Here is a 21,433-nt window from a genome sequence, read left to right as displayed (position 1 = left end):
GCAGCTGCATCAAAAGCCTTCAACCTATGAAGCATTTAGATATAAAAGATATATAAAGAACACATAACACATCAGTAAGAGATTATACCTTTTACTCTTCAAAAGATACGTAACATTTTCATGGATATGCTACACACTGGTATCTTCTAGTCTGCTACCCATGATTAACTCTGTTGAAATTTTGCCAAGCTACATAGCTGATCAAAACCTCGTAGCCTCAACATTTAACCCTTTTCACTAAGGATTGTATTCTAATATTTGCATACAGTTTAGCTCTCTTCAGCATAGTAGCAGATTGGAAAAGATTTCGGAATTAAAAAGCTGTTGAAACTTAGTGGAAGATGAGCTGAAAGAAAGCTGTATTGAGGCTAAAGAAAATAATTTGACGGCTGGGCAAACAAAGTTGAATAATCTACAAAGAACACGGGTTGAATTTTGACACAGGCAACAAATACTATATGAGAGGTAGCAAACCAAGTCACCTTTTGGCACCGACATTATAGCAACCAGAGTCAAGGAGAACTATTACGTCTATTAGATGCCCCAGACAATGACTAGTGATTTCAGTTGAAAGCATTAATGAAGCTTTTAAGACCTATTTCCCAGAGCCTGTACTCTCACAGTAGTACACAGTCAGAAGATGAATTTAGGCCATTTTTTTCAGGATTAAACCTACCAACCCTAACAATACAAGGAACAATTGCTAAATTCTCCTATCACATTAGACAAACTCCTAAAAGCAGTGAAGGCCACATGCAAAGGTCGCATACTGGGTACAGATAGTACCCATGTAGAGTTATATTTAAAGCTTTGAGACATTCTTGGTCAAGTTTGGCTTGAAATGAAAACTTATTCCCTTGAGGCGAGCTCTTTCCATCAAGACCTTAATACGGCCCGAATCACAGTCATCCCTAAACCAGGGAAGTATCCGTCTGATTGCACAAATTATCAACCAATCTCATTGGTTAATGCTGATTTGAAGATGTTTTATAAACCTTTTCCAAGAGATTAGAGTCAGATAATAAATCCTAATCAAATGGGTTTCCTTGAAAGCTGCTTCCCTCCAACAGATTCTTAGTGTATCACACAAATGACCATCAACTTATGAGCTGGTGTTCCCTGATGCAGAAAAGGGTTTGGGGTGTATCCTGCCTAATGCCCAATGACTGCTTGAGATATGCACCCCCCTCCCATCCTCTCCCCCTCCCATCACCCATACCCATGGGTGACGGGTAGTAAAAACAAGGTCTAAACATCTGGTTTAGGCCATGTTGATCAGAGACTGTCATTTAAGACAGAGTAAAAGAAATTCCTGGGGGCTTGTGTCTTGATGATAGTTCAAGTTTTGTGCAATGAGAACATTCTCTTGACAAACCATGAGTCAGTGGGGCACTGACCCCTTCTAAAATCTGACTGGTCCCTGAAGTGCGCGTGTCCAGTCGTTGATGGGGACACAACTCTGACCTTAAGCTGCTGCTGTGCCCACTTTCTGTTCAGCGCTTCAACCGTAATTCTTTCAGAACTCAGAGGTTTGTTAAAGAACATCAGTGGACAAGCAGCATCAGTAAAAGCACACATCTGACAGTTCAGAGAGAAAGTTGTGCAGAAATGTAAGGCTGGAGTCAGACGACACAACTTTCACAGACATCACAATTTATGAAAAGACTAGGTGTTCACATAATATTGAGTATTATTTTTGCTTCACAACTGAAAGATTAGAGATCACACACACTTAACTTCACAGGATTTATCTGACTGGCGAAAGCCAACTCAATGCTTGAAACTCTCAAGCTGGCCTGATATTTACCCTAATTCTTTTCCCCAAGCTCAGTCTAATTCTTTCTTTTTAGCTTGCTTTCCATCATCAATCTTCTATTTATCTGTGTTTGTTTTTTGAGCAGATGCCTAAAAATTGGCAGTTTTCCTGTAACATTAGGTTGCTTCTCCACCATTAGCAGAGCTGCAGCACATGGCAGTCTTGAGGTTGAACAATGGTACATGCTGTGTGGGGGAGGGGACTGTGATTAGATATTCCTCCTGGCTCTGATTGGTTGTTTCTGACTGGGAGCGTGCATTTCTGAAAATGCCAGTAGGAATGCCAGGAGGAGCCAACGGAGTTTGACTTTTCTTCACAGGTTGGTCTCATATTTCACCATTAGGACATAGTGACAGTTTTAACAAATATGTAAAACATACATTTTGACAAAAGTTTCCTGCAGCTCCAAATCAGAAACATTCAAGTATCTCTTTTATTTTTTATTGTTTTTATCACTCTCTGATTGTAACTAGTTAAAACTTTGTATTATGCTCAGTGCTGTTGTGCGTTCATGACTATAATGTATTATTACTGTCAGAGGTGGCTACTGACAAATTTCTCAGGGGGAGGGGGTTCAGTTCTCAAATACTATAAATTTGATTCCACAATAGAACAGTTACACTGTGGCCATAAAACATACAATTGTTATCTACGATTTTGGCCTTGAAATCAATGTAAGCAAATTCTGCAATATTGCTATCATGGAAACCATAGCAATATCCAGATCAGATGATACTAACGTCTGCGTGCGCTGTACATATCGGCCAAGCATGCAACAGTGCATGTGAAGAAATCACATTGGGGCAAGACCTCCCAAAGCTTTGTCAAAAATAAAAATAAAAAAAGACTCTAACCATGTTTGCTTATGGGAGCGCCTGCGATTTTCAACTTGACTGAAATGGCCCCAAGGGGCGGGGCTTTTGGTTGGAAGTGACAGGTTGCTGATTGGACAATATTATTAACACATTCACTCAATCCGACGTCAATACGTGACGGAAACGCACACGGATGATTCTTGTCAAATCCTACATCCTTCCAAAAATGAATGACAAAGTATGCAATCTCTTCTCTCTGGAAATTTTCAGGGGTGTGCTTATACGTCATGTCTTGCAAAGGAACGTGGTATACCTAAAGGGTTCTTAGCAACAGTATGGGATGTCGCAGGGTTCCCAGGCAAAACTAGTCGCAGGAGGGAGCATACAGGCTCCTTTTCCTACCTCGATCCTTACTGACTGCTCTATTTAGACAGCCCTTATCATGGCGACCGATGACGGACTTCCACTTTGGTTTAAGAGTCTTCGTAATGAGCCTTAGAACAGCAAAATAAACTCCTTTCCCTCTCTTTTTTACATGTGGATTAGGGAGGGCGGTGTACTATCGCCCACTATGGGCCGGCCGCCCCTGATTATTATTACAGAACAAACAAAATCTGCTTTCAGCTGTTACCATTTTCCCAGCATATCTTATTCATTGGCTGTTGCCGTAAATACAGACTTTCCCTGACTGGGAACTGGGGATAGAATTGGGCAGAGAATTGGGTAAAGTGGCCCCAGCTTTAGTGAAAGAGTATAGCACTGCTACATACCCACTAAAACATGGCAATCTCCCTAAACAGACTGGCCAGACAAGAAGATTATTAATCTGTGTAGTAGGCTGTTATAGACTACGTTCGTGTTGGACTAGCAAACAAAATACAATGAAAATACTGAAGTTTGTGGTGTTAATGTGTCAACATGTGTAAAAGTTCACATGGTTTGATTACTTACAAGGCCCTGTAAAACGAGAATGCCTGATTTACTCTGTTCCTCTCAAATACCTATAATAACTCTCTACCTACACTTTAATCTATATAGAAAAGAAGTTTGTGGTTTAGAAGAATGAAGTCAATCTGCTCTTACACTGGCTCCTTTTCCTTTGGTCTCCTGTGGGTAAAATCAGGCTCTTAAGCTGTAAAATGCCCCACCTTCTTCATAAGCTCCGACTGTGGAGGTTAGCTGTTGTTGGTGTCAAAGAGCCTGTGTACTGTGGGCTTTAGTGGAGTTTGGCAAAGCATTACCGCCCACGGTGACTGACAACATGTCAAAATGAAACCAAAAACAAAAGGCTATCAGCAAATGAATTCAAAACTGGGCTGAAAACTTCATTTTCACACTGTTTTTATTTCCCCATACTCTGTGATATTGTTTATGGAATGTTTTCTTCCCACAGAAAGTTCATTCTGGTTCTTAGCACTTATTGTGGCTTTTGACCTTATCATCAGTTGCTCATAGTTGCAGCGAAAGAGGGCACTGGACTTCTGGTACTAATTGGAAAATTGCCTCAAGGGAGCTCAGTTTCTTCTTCTCTCAATAGAAGCTGAAAAGGAGGCTGCTGCAGCCAGAAGAGACTGAGGAATAGCTCAGTTAAATATGATTTTTTTTTTCTTTTTTTAGCCGGAAGAATTGGGCTGAGAAACAGCACTGCAGCAGACTCTTTTTAATCTTAACAAGAAGTGCAGGAAGCAAAAATGCCTGACATCATTTACTCAATCTGCAGAGAGCATGGTGTCACAGGCACCGCTTACCTAACACTTGTCAAGGAGAATACTATATGAATAGAGGCCAAAAGCCTCAGGTTTAAGGACATTAATAATAGATGTCAAAAAAACTCCAGATCTGAAATATCTCCACATCTGCATGCATAAAATTCAGAAATGCAGTGAGACTAGAAAGTCAGTGACACAAGGAACTTGTTTGCATCAGCCAGTGCTGGTTCTTACAAGAATGGTGCCCTAGGTAACACCTCCCTCTACCTCTTCACCCCATGTATATGCATGTGTTTGGGGGGGAAAAGGTAACATGCAGGTTCAATACATCTAAAATGGGTTTGAAAGAATCTGGGGTCAGTTTAGAATAAGGAGACCAGATTTCTTTAATGAAAACCGGGGACGTCTTGGACTTCGTTGGGGGGATGAATACTGCAGAGTCTCTGTCTGGGAGTTGGTTTGTTCTGCCTGATTTGCAACACCGACAGAGCAAGGAAGGCACATTTGGCCCAGCTCTTCTACTACGTCGGGACAGCGGCAGGTCTGGGTCTTGTTACGCTAAACTTACTTTTGATACACTGAAATCGGGGACATTTTAGGGGACAGCTTTTGCGGGGGACATGTCATCCAAAACGGGGACTGTCTGGTCACCCTAGTTTAGGATAATCCAATTCAGGTCGTTCCCATCCAAGTGCTTTTGACTTTTAGCTAGAGTTGATCAAAGGCAGATCGGATTCCTTTAAACACGACAGAGCCCTTTAGCTTAGCCGAGTTTGAACCTTCAAATCAGACACCAATTTCAGCCGTAATAGCCAGCAGGGGTTCAAGGTTATATTTTTCGACTGGCCTTACTTTGGACTCAACACAGGTAACCGCCCTTCAAACTGGCTGTACCAGCGATTAACCAACACAAAATAACTTCTTAGCTTTTAGTTTTTATTTAATGAATGCGTTCTCTCCCCTCTGAAAGGACTGCACCCTGGGTGCTTAGCCACATTGCCCATATCAAAAAGCACCGCTGGCATCAACAAATCTGCATCTCTTGCATAAACAAAGTGAACTTTGACTGCTGCAAGTCTGCGCTGGGACCTTTTGTCATAACCGGCTTTGACAGGCAAACAAGTCAGCTTCATATTGACGGCCCTGAGTATTCACTGATGAGCGGGTAAAAAAAAAAACAACAACCCTCGAATACATGTGTTTACAAGATTGAGCAACGGCTGAACCAGCAGACATGCTGTCTCCCAGTCTCCGTCCCGTTTGATCGAGTCTCTTCTCTGTCTCAGTTGACACGAAAAACAATTGTCTCTATTCATTCTGTGCCTCCGCCATCCCGTTCCTGAGGGAGCTCACTCGGCTGCGCTCAAGGCTGGGGAAGGATACGAGAGGAGAAAATTAGCAAACACACCAAAGCTTGTAATTGTTAAATTGCAGCAAATAGAACCCATGTGGACCGGGCCAAATAAACTGAAACCAGCAAAGCCTACCCAGACCCGGTTTATCTAAATTCCAATAGTATGCTCAGTAATGGAAAAACACTGTAGAAATGCCATTTCAAATAGACCCCAATGTAATCCCCACAGCCCACTGGGGTCCATTTAATCAATGCTACAGACATGAGCATGGAGGAGGAACAGTCTGCAAATGGAAGTGGAGTTCTGAGTCAGCTCACAGGAGATTAAAAAGTAGAGGTGGATGAATAATGGAGGAGGAGAATGGTGGGAAAATTGCAGAATGTGGCGAATCATCAATAACGCCTCCTGTGAATAATTCTGATGGAAGAAAAAAAAAGACTTCTGCTGAAAAAGTGTCTGTGCCTACTAAAAATTAAATTGTCTTAACTAGTTTTCGCTGTGTATTGCCTCACTTCACGGGTGAGCGCTCATTATTTCACGAGTATTTGTGCTTTCGATTACCTGCGGTCCTGAAAGCTCCAGCTGAACCCTCCCATCCTTCCCCCCTGCACCCCCATTCTGAGAGCCCTCCACGATAACTGACAGCTTTCCACTCATTAGCCGGGGGAAGTTAGAGGAAGTGTGCGGGCGGTGCTCGGTGGAGCTCTGCGCCCTCACCTGGAGCTCCTGCCGGCTGTGACAGCTTCACGAGTCGAGCCTGGGAGCAGTCTCACAGACAAACCGAAACCAGCACCAAATCATAATCAATCGGTGGCGCTCTGAACAACACGGTGACAGGCGTCTGTGAGGAGCCCAGCAGTGTCTTTGCCCTCCAGCAACATCCAACAGGCAGCTCTTTGTCTGAGCATAATCATGTACTATTTCCTCTGCAATCAGCGAGGACCCTTTATTTTGGCCTTGTAACAGCAGCAAACAAGAAAACCCAAAAAGGTTTTGACAGTTATGTAAATATATGTAAACTCATACGATAAATTCTTGATTATTTCCTCCTCATTATCCGTCAGTTTCAGCCCCACGTGAAGTTTGCCTCTCGGTGTTTGTTGGCAGACAGCTTTCTGTGGGAGAAGCTCACAGCTAATTAGTTTAATTGGCAGCGGGTCAGTCACGTGACATGGGGATTGAAAGAGCAGACCACAGAGGCACCAGAAGTAACGATTGGCTTAAGAAAATACTTCTATTTTAGAATAACAGCCACACTATGAGTTTGGTCATTTGGCCTCATGATGCACATCACTGGGCTATATACTGCGTAATATTAAGCATTGAACTTTATGTCATGTTATAAAACGCAACCTTCAGTGCGTTTTCTTGGGATTACTAGCGTGTGTAATTGTGTAGTAGAAGAGAGGACAAGTATAAATGACTTTCCAAATGTTTAAAAAATAAAAACACTGATCTATAAATGTAATCATGAGATCATGTCATGTAAGCCTCCTCCACTTTGGTTCTCTGAAGCTGCAGAGATCTATAGCTGAGGTGGCAGACAGCTTGACAGGACAACTATTAGTTGTGCATTCCACAAATCTGGCCTTTATGGAAGAGTGACAGGAAGAAAGCTATTTATAATATAAATGTTAGAAGAGGTAAAAAATGACTTACAAAGAGATCAAATCGATATAGTAGCAGCTGTGGATGTTTGGGTTGTCAAACATACCCCTGCTTGATTGATTTAGCTGTGTGCTGTGCTGTTATTCGGGGTCCCATGTCTCTTTCACTGTTTGGTAGTAAGAGGGTGAAAAGTTTGGAACCCCTGATGTAGAGCACAGAAAACATCTGGAAGAAGATGTTCTGGTCACAATCATATGTGTGAGTAAAAAGCTAACACATTACCCTGAACACAGTATGTTACAACATGAATGTGGCAGCATCATGCTGAGGGGGGATGCTTTTACTAGCAGATTAAGTTAATATTCCATAAGATTCGTTCTTGATGGTACAAGCACCAAATGTGGCACAAATAAAGTATATAACTCTTTAAGAAAAGCATGTTACTCAACTGAAAATCCAAGATCGCCACCAACTTTCAAGATGGCCTTCCAGTAAAATAGTAAAAAGTGTTTTCAGCAAAAAATGCGAATAAATGGGATCAAGCTATTGATCCAAATGTTAAATAGAATGTAATGTGACTGGAAAAACTAATTTATGACAATTTCATTCCAAATAGATGGTGGTTATTGCATGACTCAAAATCAATACTTTTGAAACTGTCTTAATAACAAATTTGATGTTTGTATCATGTCAAAGATTCTTATGGAATATTAACTAAATCTGCTGCATTAAGTGTGCAAAGTGCAATCTGAAAGCCCTGCTTTCTGGGGGTGGCATGCTTGCGGGTTGCATGCACACACTTGTTTCAGCCTCAAGTGTGTGCATACAAATGTAAGGACTAAATCATTGACTAATTCGCCATGTAAATAATAATAATAATAATAATAATAATAATAATAATAATAATAATAATAATAATAATAATAATAATAATAATAATAATAATAATAAATTCTCCTTCAAATGCAATATTCTTCATTTTTTTGCGAAATGTAGACAGGGAGTTGACTCGTCCTACCAACCAGGAAAAGATCAGTCATATGTCTAACCCACCAGCCTACCGTAGATTAGTAGTACATCACAGTACTACAGTAACTGTACATGTCTTGCATCACTAAGAGAGTGTCTCGTCATGTAATTCCAGGTCGTTTTCATGCCTGATAATTAATAATTATGAATAATATCAATAAATGCAGAATTGGATTTTTCATACTCAAAAGCATATATACTTAGGTGTATAGAACAACAGTGTGTAAATTCAGCTTCAGAAAGTAGAAACTCCGCCCAATTTTCCTTCATCGTGTTTACTAAACCAGGTGACTTTAATATTAGTCCCTGTCTATGCTGTGGATCTGGAAAATTGTTGGAATTAATATCTGTACAGGCTTTTTACTGACTGAACCTAGATTACCCACCTCTGGTGTGGAACATCAAAATCACATCATTCGATCAAAATCTAGCTCAAATATGGTTTAAAACCACTTCAAATGGCGTCCAGCTTGAAAAACTGCATCCATTTTGTTTTTTAACATGAATAACATACTTTTGTGAAGGAATAGGTCTTGGAGCACATGTGTACCAAATTTGGTGCTTGTATCACTGAGTGAAAGATTGTTTCAGCAGTCTGCTGTGCTATCAGCAGGGGTGGGTAAGCTGGTCAGAGTTGATAGGAAAATGGATGGAGCTAATGCTGCGTTCCTTTTACCTTGGTATTTAAAATTGGGAAGTTTTTTGAAAACGTCAGAAATGGGCGAGTGACATCATAGTGTTCCACTTTCCTGGTTGTCTGGCAGCAGGAAAAAACACGGAGGCTCACACCAAAGGTGTACATGTACAAATACAGACATAAATAAAATAACATTTTATTGCAAAATCTTTTTTTAAATACGTGCTGAACTGTTTGACTGAACCTGAAACAATAGATGGGTGATGCTTCATTGCTCATATAGACACTATGGACCCTGTTAACAATGCTGTTAAAACAATAACAGTGACAAAATCACTGTTCTATGCTGTATTGTGTGCATATATACAGGGCTGAAACATCCAGTCGTATGAACACTAAAAACTACTATGTGTACAACTGACTAGATGTTACATAAATAATAGTGTTGAGCACAGTGAATCAAAAAGTTAGCTTCGCAAACTCATATTCCGCAAAGAAAAATATTAGCTTCACCACAGTTAAACCAATGATCAATAAGGACACTTGAGAAAGCTAATGCTAACCGATAACCACCGGCTGTCACCTAGTCTGCATCACACTCCTTCAGACAAAAGGTGCTGCACGCACACACAAGATGCATTACAAATGACACATCAGTGTTCAAGTGTATCAATACATGAACATTGATGTTCACAGACGTCTCTATCCTAACTGACTGAGCTTGATCTGTTTGGCCAAGAACAGTGGAGATCTAGTCTGTAGATGTACAAAGCTTATAGAGATATACCCTGAAAGAAAAAAATGTGGCAACATTTGGAGCAGTGTTCGACAAAGTATTGTCACAAGGAATACTAAATGCAAACCACCTGCTGTGTGTTGGTGTACCACAGAATCCAATCAAATTACATTAAGGTTTGTGGTTGGAACTGACAGACGTTATGCAAAGTTTAGGTATAAAGCATCATGGGGCATTATGAGGGCAGAATTAGATGGTGACGAAATCTTGAATAAGCTCAAGAATAATTCTACATTGTATTTAAACATCTACAAAAGCAGATTAAAAATTCTTAAGCTTCTTGTGGAACCAAGCCCATTTTCGTTTAAATTGGAAACTTTATGTACCAGAACCTCAAGGCTAAAGAGGATGTAATATGGATTTTATTGTTGAACATAGATTATGTTCCAGGGCATTTGATCCATATGTAATCCTTTTTAAAAAAGGAATCATGAAGCAATGAGTAAAAATCTAAATGCCAAATGAGAACATTCGCCAGTATTAAACAAAGATTTTACTTTGAACATTTCAGCTGGTGGTCCCTCATCTTCTCGTTTGTTGGCTTCTTCGTTTAACAACTCTGAGTCATCTGCCTCTACAGCATCCCTGCATGTCACAACAACCATCACCATTACCTGAAAAACTACTTCCCTAAACCATCTTTGGAGTCTTCCTCTTTTCCTTTCCTCTAGCAGCAATCTATCCTTCCTTTACATGTGTCCAAACCATCTGTCTTGCCTTTCTGACCAAACCAACATTCAGCTTCTGTTCTGTTCATAACATTTATTATTCATCTCCTGTTCCACGTTAACCAGCCCATCTCCTCCTTCCAGTGTCCAGGGTTCCTCCTGGAGATAGAAGAAAAGATAAGCTTTTCATTTTTCACCAATAAACAGTTAAAACTGCATTTGTTGTGTTTGTGACTTTATCTGCAACAGGGTCTGAAAACAAACAACATGACACCTGTCACATCGGTACATACAGTGCCATGTTTGCAACTAATTTAATGAGACAGAAGCTGTCAGAACTGCAAATAAACCAATTACTGTCACAGGCATCACTACGTTATTTCAAAATCCCCATAAAATTTGAAGGGCAGGGTTGGAAAGATACATCATACTTTCTAAGTCGAAACTCCAACTTCACAGCAAACACAGCACACACAGCAGCGCTAAGGTATTAGTCAACAAATCACACTTTGCAGAGAAATTGGTCACAGTGAATGTCATTCTTCATAGACCCCCCCTACACACACACACACACACACACACACACACACACACACACACACACACACACACACACACACACACACACACACACACACACATTGTATTATTGTATACTTCGTGTATCATTATCACCATACCATGCATTTGAAACTGGAGTATTTACAATTTGATACCCAGCTAAGCTAGGCTGTTACGTTTTTTTGGACATGTTCAAACATTCCAGCAGTTTAGTGTCTACTCTTTACTTTTTTTTCATCCTGATTCTCGGTAAAGGCAGACACTTTTCTTTTCTCTCCTCTCTTCATCTCTTCATCTCTTTTCCCCCTCTCCCTCTACCGCTTCCCTGCTTGCTTCTATCAATCTTTTTTGGAGCCTATTTTTACAAATCTTCCAAACTATAAATTATGGATCTGGTCAGCTGGATTCTCAACGTAATTGATCAAATTTTTTCAACGAGAAAACTGGGCAAAGGAGAGCCTCTGTGCCCGATGGAAAGAGGGGAGGAGGATCGTGTGTCTGTCCATTTTGTCAGCCGAGCATGTTAAAAATGTGTTCGTAATTGTATTTATGATAACAGGATTTGTACTTTTTTGAAAACGTCGGCAGCTGTTTCGGCCCATGTCAAGGCTGTCTGGACTATGTGAGGGATATGTCGACTACCAGAACTCTGAAATGCTGTGTAAGCAGAACTGCAGGCCACCTGCAGTTTATGAACTTGCTGGCAGGGTTGGAACGATTTTGGAGAAAGCTGGAAGCTGGACCCTGACAGAATGACCACAATTTTGACTGTTTTGGAATAGCCATTGAGAAGAACCAGCGAGGCTTTTAAGGCAGACAGAAAAAAACAAGAGTTTGCCTGCCCAAATCAAATGCTATTATCCAAACTGGCTACCCGGCAATCCTAAATTCTCCTGGATGTTATGTAAACAACACACCCTGTGATCTCTGACATCTGTGACCTTGAACAAGAGCGCACTGAACTGCTTCATAACATTCCATCACTATCAAAGACTAATGCTGCAAGTGCCATCTGCCACACTTCACAGACAAACACACACACACACACACACGCACACACACACACACACACACACACACCGCCTCTACTGTGCTTTCTTCCCTTACTATGCTGCTTTCTGTTTTAGCTGTAGTGTCAGAAAGGTCAGATCAGAGACCTCAAGCTGTAGCTTTCTTAAAATTTTTAGTGGTGAATCTTGTTCTTTCTGAATGTTTGTTAATGTATGAAATACTTCTGGACAAGGATGTATTTAAGGATGCAACACACAGAGATGTGTGATATCATACCATAGTCCATCTGAAAAGATACCTTTAGTTCTTCACAAAAATATTTTTTTGTCTTTTTTCTAAAATAATGGCATTTTGCTTATTGCTCCTTTAAACATGAAAAAACAACAATTATGTTGCAGCAAAAGTAATATGGCCCAACAGAACACAGCATCATACATGTATGTACTTCAGAGGCATAAAAGGACTTGATGATAAACACAATGTTCTTTGTTTCCTCATATTTGGACTCAAGTAGCACATGTTTTTTTATCTGCCAATGTACACAGCAAGACAGGCAAAATAAGCTTAAGCAAGATTATAAACAAACATGTTTTTTTTTTCCTGTTTGTAGAAGATTTCTAAGACTTAGTAGCTGTTCTGAAGCTTCCATTTCTATGCATCATAGTCATCCCAAAATTTAGCTTTTTTAACTTTTACAAATATAATTTTATTCCTAGTGATTTGTGTCCGGACATTACTTTTTTGTCTTGCAACATGCAAAACAAATAGTCAAGATACATGACAATGTAGGCTGGATGGTTAGGAACTGAAATGTTTCTCACTAAGCAGCACATTCAAATTATTCAATGTGCTTATTTTTGTGTTCTGTGTGTTTTGTATCCTTGTAAGCCTTTTCCATCTTTTTTAATATGACTTTATCCACCAATTCTTTCCTAATTTGAACTGACTGACTTCCAACTTACTTTTACAAACAACTATTAGATCCTGCTGTTCAGGCCTACCCAGCAGATAAATGGAATACAGTAAAAACAGAAATGAGGTTTCAGCATTATATAAGTGGAGAGGCATTGAGTTGGATCGGATTCTCGACAGTAATGCAAGTAGCTCCACCAAAAGACCCCTGCCGACCTCCCAGGGCCGATTTAAACATGACAGATTCTCTCTTTATGACAGTTTGAAGAAATGGTGGGAGACTTTATTCCCATCACAACAAGATATGAACTTTGTTCTCGGTTTCCATCAAGCAGAGGATGAAAAAAGCTCCTGAAAGCTCTCAAGGAAAATGAAAATTTCCACTGCACATCTTTGCAAACTAAGTCTTTACATGCAGAAATGACATCAAAGGTTGCTTAACAGCTTGTAAATGACAGTTTATTATCACTCTGTGCTAAAATTTAGCTTCAGTATTTCTTTGGATTTAAAGAGGAACAGACTCAAATTAAACAGGCATTCAGAGATTATTCTCTTAAGCCTATGGACTGAAAGAGAATTTTATTAAAAAAAATATTCTTTTGATTAACTTACGGAAACCCCAGCCCCCAACTGTGTTTATCCCCAGCTATGGGCTTTCTGTTTGTAATTATCGTAAATTATGCATCTGTGGAATGAATATGGATTTTGGCCTTTTTATTTTCATGATAGATATTTTTAGGTGCTGCATGAGAGAAACATGTATCATGCAAAGAGCTTAAGCTTGGAGGATTAGTAGGGAACTTGCCGCATTCATGTAATATTGATTAAAAAAAAAACAAAAAAACAGCAGCATGTGTTTCAAGATAAATCCACAAGCACTACATGTGCACAAAGCTGCACGCACATGAGTCGCACACATCGTGTGTTGGAGCGGTCACACTTCATAATTCACATGCAGCTTGGAGGAGACATTCTTGCTTTGTGGAGATGTTCTGTCATCCCTTCTTGTCAACCAAACATTCCCGTCTCTTACTGCTAGTTCTCATTCCCTGCACCCCGTCCCTGGCTCCTCGGGTCTTTGCTCCATGCTCTGTGAAATATGTATATTTCCCCTCCAAGGGCTTAAGAACTGGTTTCTCATCTGCCGCGGGATGGGAAGAGTCTCCGGATTGGCAATTTTTTATTCCACCTGTCACAGCAACAACAGAAGCGCACACAACCTCTGTCCAGCCAGCTAGAGTATGACTGTACAGCCTTGGGATTTGGCTGCTGCTTGATCCTGTCTGAGCTGGGGAAGATGTTTTTTGCTGAAGTAACACCTGAACACAGACTATGCATAAACTCTGGAACACTTCAAAAACCCTTTTTTTGCTCTTTAGATGTCGAGATACATTCATACATTTTTTGACGAGTATGGCAGACGTATGAAGAAATTGTTATTGGCACTCTGGTTTTTAAAAAAAAGACGAAGAAAATGTGTAAAATGCCTTAAGATGAAGTGATCTTTTACTGCAGTGGCATAAAATCCCTCTGAGAATATAAGAAAAATCCAACCTTTAATTTATTTAGTGAAGAAAAACATCCCATGTCCATGGGGCATGTATTGATTCCTTCAAAACAAATGTAACAGATTTTTTTTCTTACATTTATTTTGATTTAATTTGGCGGCTGCACAGTGTTGCTGTTGGTGACACTGTTGCCTTGCATTAAGAAGGGCTTGGGTTCAAACCCCAACCTGGGTTTTTTCTGCAAGGAGTTTGCATGTTCTCTCTTTGCATGCATGGGTTGTCCTCGGGTACATCAGCTTCCCCCTGAAGTCCAAAAACCTCGCCTATTTTAAATTACTCCTTGCTGTTAGCGTGTGCATGCGTGGTTATTTGTCCTGTGTGTCTCTGTGCAAAACAGGCGGCCTGTCCAGAGTATGCTGCCTCTCACATAATGAAGATAGCTGCCAAGTTCTGCCTTAACCCTGCAAGGACAAGGGGGTATTGACGATTGATGGATTAACTTTTTACCGAGGAGTACCGAGGAACTTCTAATTTTTTGATCCTTGACTTTCTGAATTCCCAGCATGTAAACATGACATAACACTGAGGCCCTATTCTTTTTGCCAGTAGCCATTAGGTCAGACAAGGAACCATGTTTATCTTGCTACCCAACGCAGCAAGAAGAAATGTAAGGGAGGTAAAGAAAAAAAATCTTCACAACTTACCGTAAAAAATGTTAAAGAAATTCAACACAGAGTGGCATCTTGGGGTCACCAAATCTCCCTTACAAGCATTAGATGCTATCTATATGTACCATCTGCTTGATCAGAAGGAATGCTAGAACAAAGGCCTTTTGTGTCCTACAATCACAAATGCAAACAAATGAAGTTTGCTGAACTCTGCAGGGACTTTAAGTGGAACTGTGTCTCTTGTTGAGACAAGAATAAAGTTGGAGCTTTTCAGGACAGAAACACCCCCACTCCAACACAGAAATGGTTCACTAGGGACACGGCGGTATCAGTTCCCAGACCTAAATCCTGCAACAAACCTGTGTGCTGAGCTGAAAAGAAAAGAGCAGAAGAGAGCAACCAGAACTCTGGATGATGTAAAGACATTGTGCAAAGAAAAAATGCTCAAAGATCTCTCTCTCTCTCTATGCTCCACCCTAGTGAAACATTATTGCTGAAGATTAAATGCTGTTCTATTGGCAAAAGGGTTTTTACAAAGTATTGACAGCAGGGGTCAGGGTTGCTTTTAAACAGATGTGGACCCCTGGATTAGAGGCGGTTTTGGGTCCCCACCCCCACAAATTCCTTTATGCATGCCAATTACAAGAGTGATAGTTGTCCACATAAAAATAAGATTTTTCCAAAACAATCCTTAAAATTGTCCTTTCTAAACAGTCTCCCATAAACACAGGATGATTCTTCTACAAATATCTTCATCTGTACAGCACAAAAATGACCCAAAATGTTTTACTTCTCCCAGGCCTAAAAGGAAGTCACTGAAATTCACCAAAGGCAAACATAGCAGCACGAAGAAAGCGCTAAAGCTTGATGATACAACTGATATGCAAGAGATAGGTTCGAAATTCAGGCTATGAAATCATCATTTTCAATAGTGGCATAAATCAGTTGATTTAAATATCTACTGCAATTTCATTTAAACAACATATATACTGTCTATCCCTTCTGTGTTGTTTTTGTGTGTATGGTCTGTCTTCCCCAATCAGTCGGCGCAGATGGCTGATCTAACTGAGCCTGGTTCTGGTTCTGCTGGAGGTATCTTCCTGTTAAAGGGGAGTTCTTCTCTCCACTGTCGCTACATGCATGCTCGGTATGAAGGATTAGATGTGTTTACATGGACACAAGTAATCGGAATAAAGGGCCATTGTCAGGGACTTGATGCAATCCCACTGGGTTTCCTTTGACAGAAAACTTTTTTACAAATTGTTATAATAAACTGAACTTAACTGCATTGTTTTCTAACTAGGAGCAGGTTGGAATGCCTGTAATTAACTTTGATTCGGTCTATTTAATTGGACTAAATGGGCTAAATATTTCTTATAATGGATGTGTTTGTTTTTTAAAGTGCCTTGAGACGTTTCTTGTGAATCTTCACTGTATAAATAACTTAAAGCGAATTGAATAAATACACTGTATATTTTGTGTGCCCTAAAACTTTGCAGCCCCAGGCGCCTCGCTAAGTAAGCCCTTGCTAAAGCCTGCCCTTGGCAAGGGTCCCAATAGCAGTGACACCGTGAATTAAATCAAAACAATTATTTTTCTAACCTGGGATTTTACCCCACCGAATGAAGGTTCACAAATTAAAAGCAGGAGTTTACCATTTTCCCCCCCATAACAGATTATGTTGCTGTAATGAAAGATGAATACACCGTATTTCAAGGCTTTTTTACACATCTTTTACCGGCGGTGCCAATACATTTTCCCACATTTTTCTTCAGCAATTATTCAAATGGAAGTTTGTTAACAGTCCAAAAAACCCACACACAAAAAGGGACGGGATTGTATTTATGTTGGCTTTTTAGCCATTAATTAGAAAATATTGCACACGCTGTGGTCTTTAAGATACCGGGGGGATTGAAAGATGAATTCAAAAGTAGATTCGTAAATTTTGTCCAAATCGCTGTTGGTCTCTGAGGAGCTTCTTAGAAAACACACACAAACAAGCAATCAGCAGTCAGTGGGGGATATTAAAAAAGGACTAATTAGAAATAACTGCGTAGCTGCAGCAGCAGCAGCAAACAGTGCTTAATATCACCTGGTCATGATGACAGTACTGATGTTGCCCAGTATGACGGCTGTTTTCTTCTCCTCCTCCTCCTCCTCTTCCTTTTTTTCCCTTTCTACTGGTTAAAAAGAGCTGTCCGTCAGTGGTTTCAGTAGCGCAGGCTGACCCGAGCCTGCTGGGAGCTGAACTGTAGTTAATTAGTACACAAAGCCTTAGAGACAAAGAAAGTTAGGGAGGTGGGGATGGTGGGGGGGGGAGCTGTTTGGAAGTGTGTGCCTGAAGCCTAGGGAGGGAGGGGGTGTCTTAGGTTCATAGCACACAGAGGCAGATTTTTTTTCCTTCCCTTTAGAGGAGGGGTTGGTCTCTGCATGTGTGTGTTCCTGTGTGGGGACTCAGTGGGAACAGAGGCTCACAGACAGATGAATTAGCGGTATGAAGGGGAGCCCTGTCCCTGAGCTGAGAGCTATCCCACCAGCACACACTCTGCTGGATCCCATCAAGGGACAAAAGACTGGGTTTTGGTTCTGGTGGAAAAAGGACCCAAAGGGAGAGAATGCGAGATAGAGACGGCGAAAGGTCAAAGTATGACAAGAACTAATGAGGGAATGTCTGTCAGGGCTTAGCTGAGATGGTACCACTCTGGGTGACTGGTAAACTGGATCGTATTTCATAAACTACTCAAAGAAAATATGATCCAGTCCAGCAAACTGTGTCTGTGGTGGCACAGAGCTAGACATGGGTCATTAGAAGACTCTTACTGTGTGATGAGTATTTGGACCCAATTATAAAACCACAGTTTTGTTCTAATCGCTTTAATTTATAACAGAAAAGCAACAATGACACCCACTGCTGTTACCACAACATAACCGGTAATCAAGTAATAGTAATATACTGTATCCAGAGCATATAAGCGTATATAGCATTTATTATTTTTAAATAAAAACATGCTAAAATGATTCTTTTTTTTTGGGGTAAACATGCTTATTGTGTCAAATATTATTCTTTTTTTTTATCTTCTTGCACTTTACAGATTGACACAAGTTTAATACTTCCTGAGGCTATGTGTTCTGATAGCCCGCTGTCAATTTAAAGGCACATTCCCTGAATAAGACTGATGCGTGGCGCTCCTTTAGCTTCCACACTGTGACGGTTCAGGTGTTTCATAACGACATATGCTGCCAAATGGCTTTTACTCGTAAGAGAAGGATAACTTTAGTGGCCGTCTATCAGCTAACTTGCAGTGCACCAGATGGGGACAGAATAAAACAGCATTACCTGAATAATACTGCTGGGTGGAGTTCGTTTTGCAACCAGCTGAACAGCAGCGTGCAGCAACGGGTAGGGGAGGGGCACCCCTGCTTGACTCCATCCTTAAGACGCCAGTAGAGAAAACTCCAGCGGTTCCAGCACTTTCTCCGGCACCTCTTTAAAATGACTTTAGTCTAATAAAACTGTATTATGGAAACTTTTTGCCCCTCATAACAGCAGCGGGCGCTCATGGCAGCAGCACTGTTGGAAGTTACTGTAAAACATTCAACCCATGCTTTTTTTGTTTCTTTTTTTTGTGTGTGTTAGCCCTTCTAATATTACCCAATTATGTCCAGGGGGAGCGGTTCATGCCGAGACAAAGTGAAATCCTCTGTTCAACCAGTGTAGCTGGACTCAAATCGGATGGTTATTATGGGGTGTCAGCCTCCCAGGCCACTCAATAAGCCGCGGGAAGCGCCGTCGGTTCGCGGTTCTCGCTGCCATTCTCCGCCGGTTCGACAGCAGTCCATTTAATGCCGCCATCGATCGGCGGTGCCGCGGCGCTGCGCGCAGCCTCCAGGCCGGCATTAAGCGCAGCGGCGGCCGGCCGCAGGTACGAGTCTGCGGCCGGCCGCCTCCTCATCCTCCCACCTCCACGCTCTTTTGTCCTGCACCCACTTCCACGCTCACACACCGCGGCGTCGAGCTCCCCTCCACCGGCTCGGACACGGACGGAAGTTTGCGGGATTTCACTGCAGAATAAAAGCCTTGCTTTCAGGCCAGCGACGTCAGATTTGGTTCCGTTTTGGCATATTTGGTTCCAGGCCGGCCGAGCCTGTTTAATACAGGAGCTTCTTCCATTTGTTCTGCCTCTCTCCCTTTTCAGACTTATTGTGAAGAAATCCACAAGTCAAATCTATGCGATAACAGTGAAATTAGGTGATTTAAGAAGTGGCAGTTTTGTCTAACAGGGTTGCAAACTCAAAAATGAAATATAGCTGCAACATAAAATAAACTGTAAGACAACTGGAGTTTAGAAATTAAGTCTAAAGGTAGAACAACATGAAAATATCAGCCTTTGTGAGACATCTAATAGGACTAGGAGATTATAAAGCATTTTCCTGTCAGAGTCTGGTACAGTTGGCCAAGGTAGAATAAAATCAGTTCACATAAGCCAATGTAATATTTCTGCTTTTAACACATGTCCTGGGGGCACACTGCTTCTCACCCAAAGACCACTGGACATAGGCACCTTTACCTCAAGGATGATAGAAGATGGATGGATGCTTCCATCAAAGAGAAAATCCACAATTGTTCCTACCACTGCTAAAATATTATGGAATATTAAATCTATGCTAATTTTAACATTTAGTATTGTTATTTTAATGTCAAGACCTAAGGAAAAATATGGAATAAACACCAACTAGATCTGATATTTGATGTTTGTATGTTCAGTACTTCGCTTGCGTTGTTTTTAAAGTGATGTACAAATGAAGTGGTATTGTAGGCTTATAGATTTTATGTGCTATGTGTAGAATAGTATTGTAGACCTTTCATTTGATATGATATACCTCGGCAGTTGGCAAAGTAAGACAGCTCAGTCTGTTATTCCGACATTTCCTCACGTCAATGTTTTTTGTGGAAGGTATGTCTAAAGAACCACAGCTGGAAAGTTTACCTAGCCCTCTTCGAACCAGCTGACCGGCAATGTGCAGCAGCAGTTGCAGAAGGGGCAGTTATCTTGTTGTTTACAGTGAGATGTAAACTGAATAGTTTATTTTTGGCGTAATATATTATTATTATTATTATTATTATTATTATTATTATTATTATTATTATTATTATTATTATTATTATTATTATTATTATTATTATTATTATTATTATTATTATATTGTATGCTCTTAGTTTGAAAGTCTTGAACGGAAGCACAGGGCTAATTATATCTGCCTTGCTGCTGCTGACCCCCCCAATTCCCTCTCTGTCTCTGTTGCCATTCCGACGCACAGAGGAGCAGCATCCTGGCGGAGCTGGACAGGGTGAGATTCTCAGGTCCCTCTGCGGAGAGAGGACTTCACCCAAGGGTTCCCGTCCTCGCCTCCCCGGGGAGAGCCCCCGGCGCAGAGATGCGCCCCTGGAGCGGAGCTCGCTGTCGGTAAAGTCGCACAAAGAGAAGGAGACTGAAACGGCGCAACATTCGCCGCCCCGGAGGAGTCGTTACGGCACCAGTCTGCATGGTTTTGCGTTGAGGATTGTGCGCTTAAACGGGGCTGTAAGACCCCCCCCCCCCAATCATCGCCGAAGACATGAGAAGAAAAAGCTCTGCTGCGGCGCTCTGCGTTTGAGTCTCCAGTCCGTCCGAGGGGGGTCCAGTCTGCACACCTTTCTTCATGTTGCAAGCGCCTGGTTTATGACAATGGATTACTTGCTTTGGGTGTGCAGCCTTGTTGTCCCCGTGGTCCTGGCTGTAGAAGGTACGTCGTTTGATATTTTAATGTCTGGTTTCTCTGCTGCGTATAAACAATAGACTGTTTGGTTGCCGACAACATAAGAGAAAAAAAAACGGGCACAATAAGTCAACGAGCAGCGGAGAGGACTGGTGAGGACTGAACAGGAGCAGTCCATCCCATGTCTTTAATTACCTGATCACTAATGCTTATTGTCTCCATGGGAGAAACCGGACCTGCTCCTGGTTTTCTTAATTAACCCTCTTTACGCAGTCCAGTTAAATCAGCCATTGTGCAGAGTGCCAACACATGACATGACATCCCGGCGGGTTCGGATGCGGCTTTTTGGACTTGCCCCTGTTGCTATTGTCCTTGTTGTCACACCCGCCAGCGGACCGAGGATGCCCCACCTGCCCCGCCTATCCTCTCCACAGCCGAGGAGGTTCGGCTCCCCTCCGCGGAGGCAGCGCAGGAGGGGCTGTCACCGCGAGGACGCAGATGATGCGCTCCGCGGGTTCAGACGCTCCGCTCCCGCCAACCCGCAGCCTGGGCTCCTTAAAGGCGCGCACGCCCCGGCGGATCA

General features: G+C 41.5%; 2 protein-coding genes across 4 annotated transcripts in view; one reads left to right on the top strand and one right to left on the bottom strand.

Moving 5' to 3' along the window:
• Positions 1–19,108, bottom strand: part of LOC105925197 (neuromedin-U receptor 1) — a 53,371-nt gene extending 34,263 nt beyond the window's left edge. Inside the window, exons 1-2 of the mRNA XM_036137915.1 lie at positions 18,431–19,108; positions 17,186–17,342 (exon numbers count right to left, since the gene is read on the bottom strand). The gene's annotated coding sequence lies outside the window, so the exon portion shown is untranslated. The remainder of the gene's footprint in view (positions 1–17,185; positions 17,343–18,430) is intronic.
• A 1,260-nt stretch (positions 19,109–20,368) lies between these two features.
• The window catches only part of ephb3a (eph receptor B3a), a 55,131-nt gene continuing 54,066 nt past the window's right edge, over positions 20,369–21,433 (top strand). For 2 of the 3 annotated variants that reach the window (XM_012860915.3, XM_012860916.3), the window contains exon 1: positions 20,372–20,877. In XM_012860915.3, coding sequence (XP_012716369.2) covers positions 20,814–20,877 — 64 coding nt within the window. In that variant the 5' untranslated portion in view covers positions 20,372–20,813. Of the gene's footprint in view, positions 20,878–21,433 lie in introns of all 3 variants that reach the window. The other variant, XM_036137914.1, reaches the window with a different exon arrangement.

The sequence above is a fragment of the Fundulus heteroclitus genome, chromosome 6 (assembly GCF_011125445.2).
Source record: "Fundulus heteroclitus isolate FHET01 chromosome 6, MU-UCD_Fhet_4.1, whole genome shotgun sequence".
Taxonomy (NCBI): Eukaryota; Metazoa; Chordata; class Actinopteri; order Cyprinodontiformes; family Fundulidae; genus Fundulus; species Fundulus heteroclitus.
This window is presented reverse-complemented; position numbering and strand designations above follow the sequence as displayed.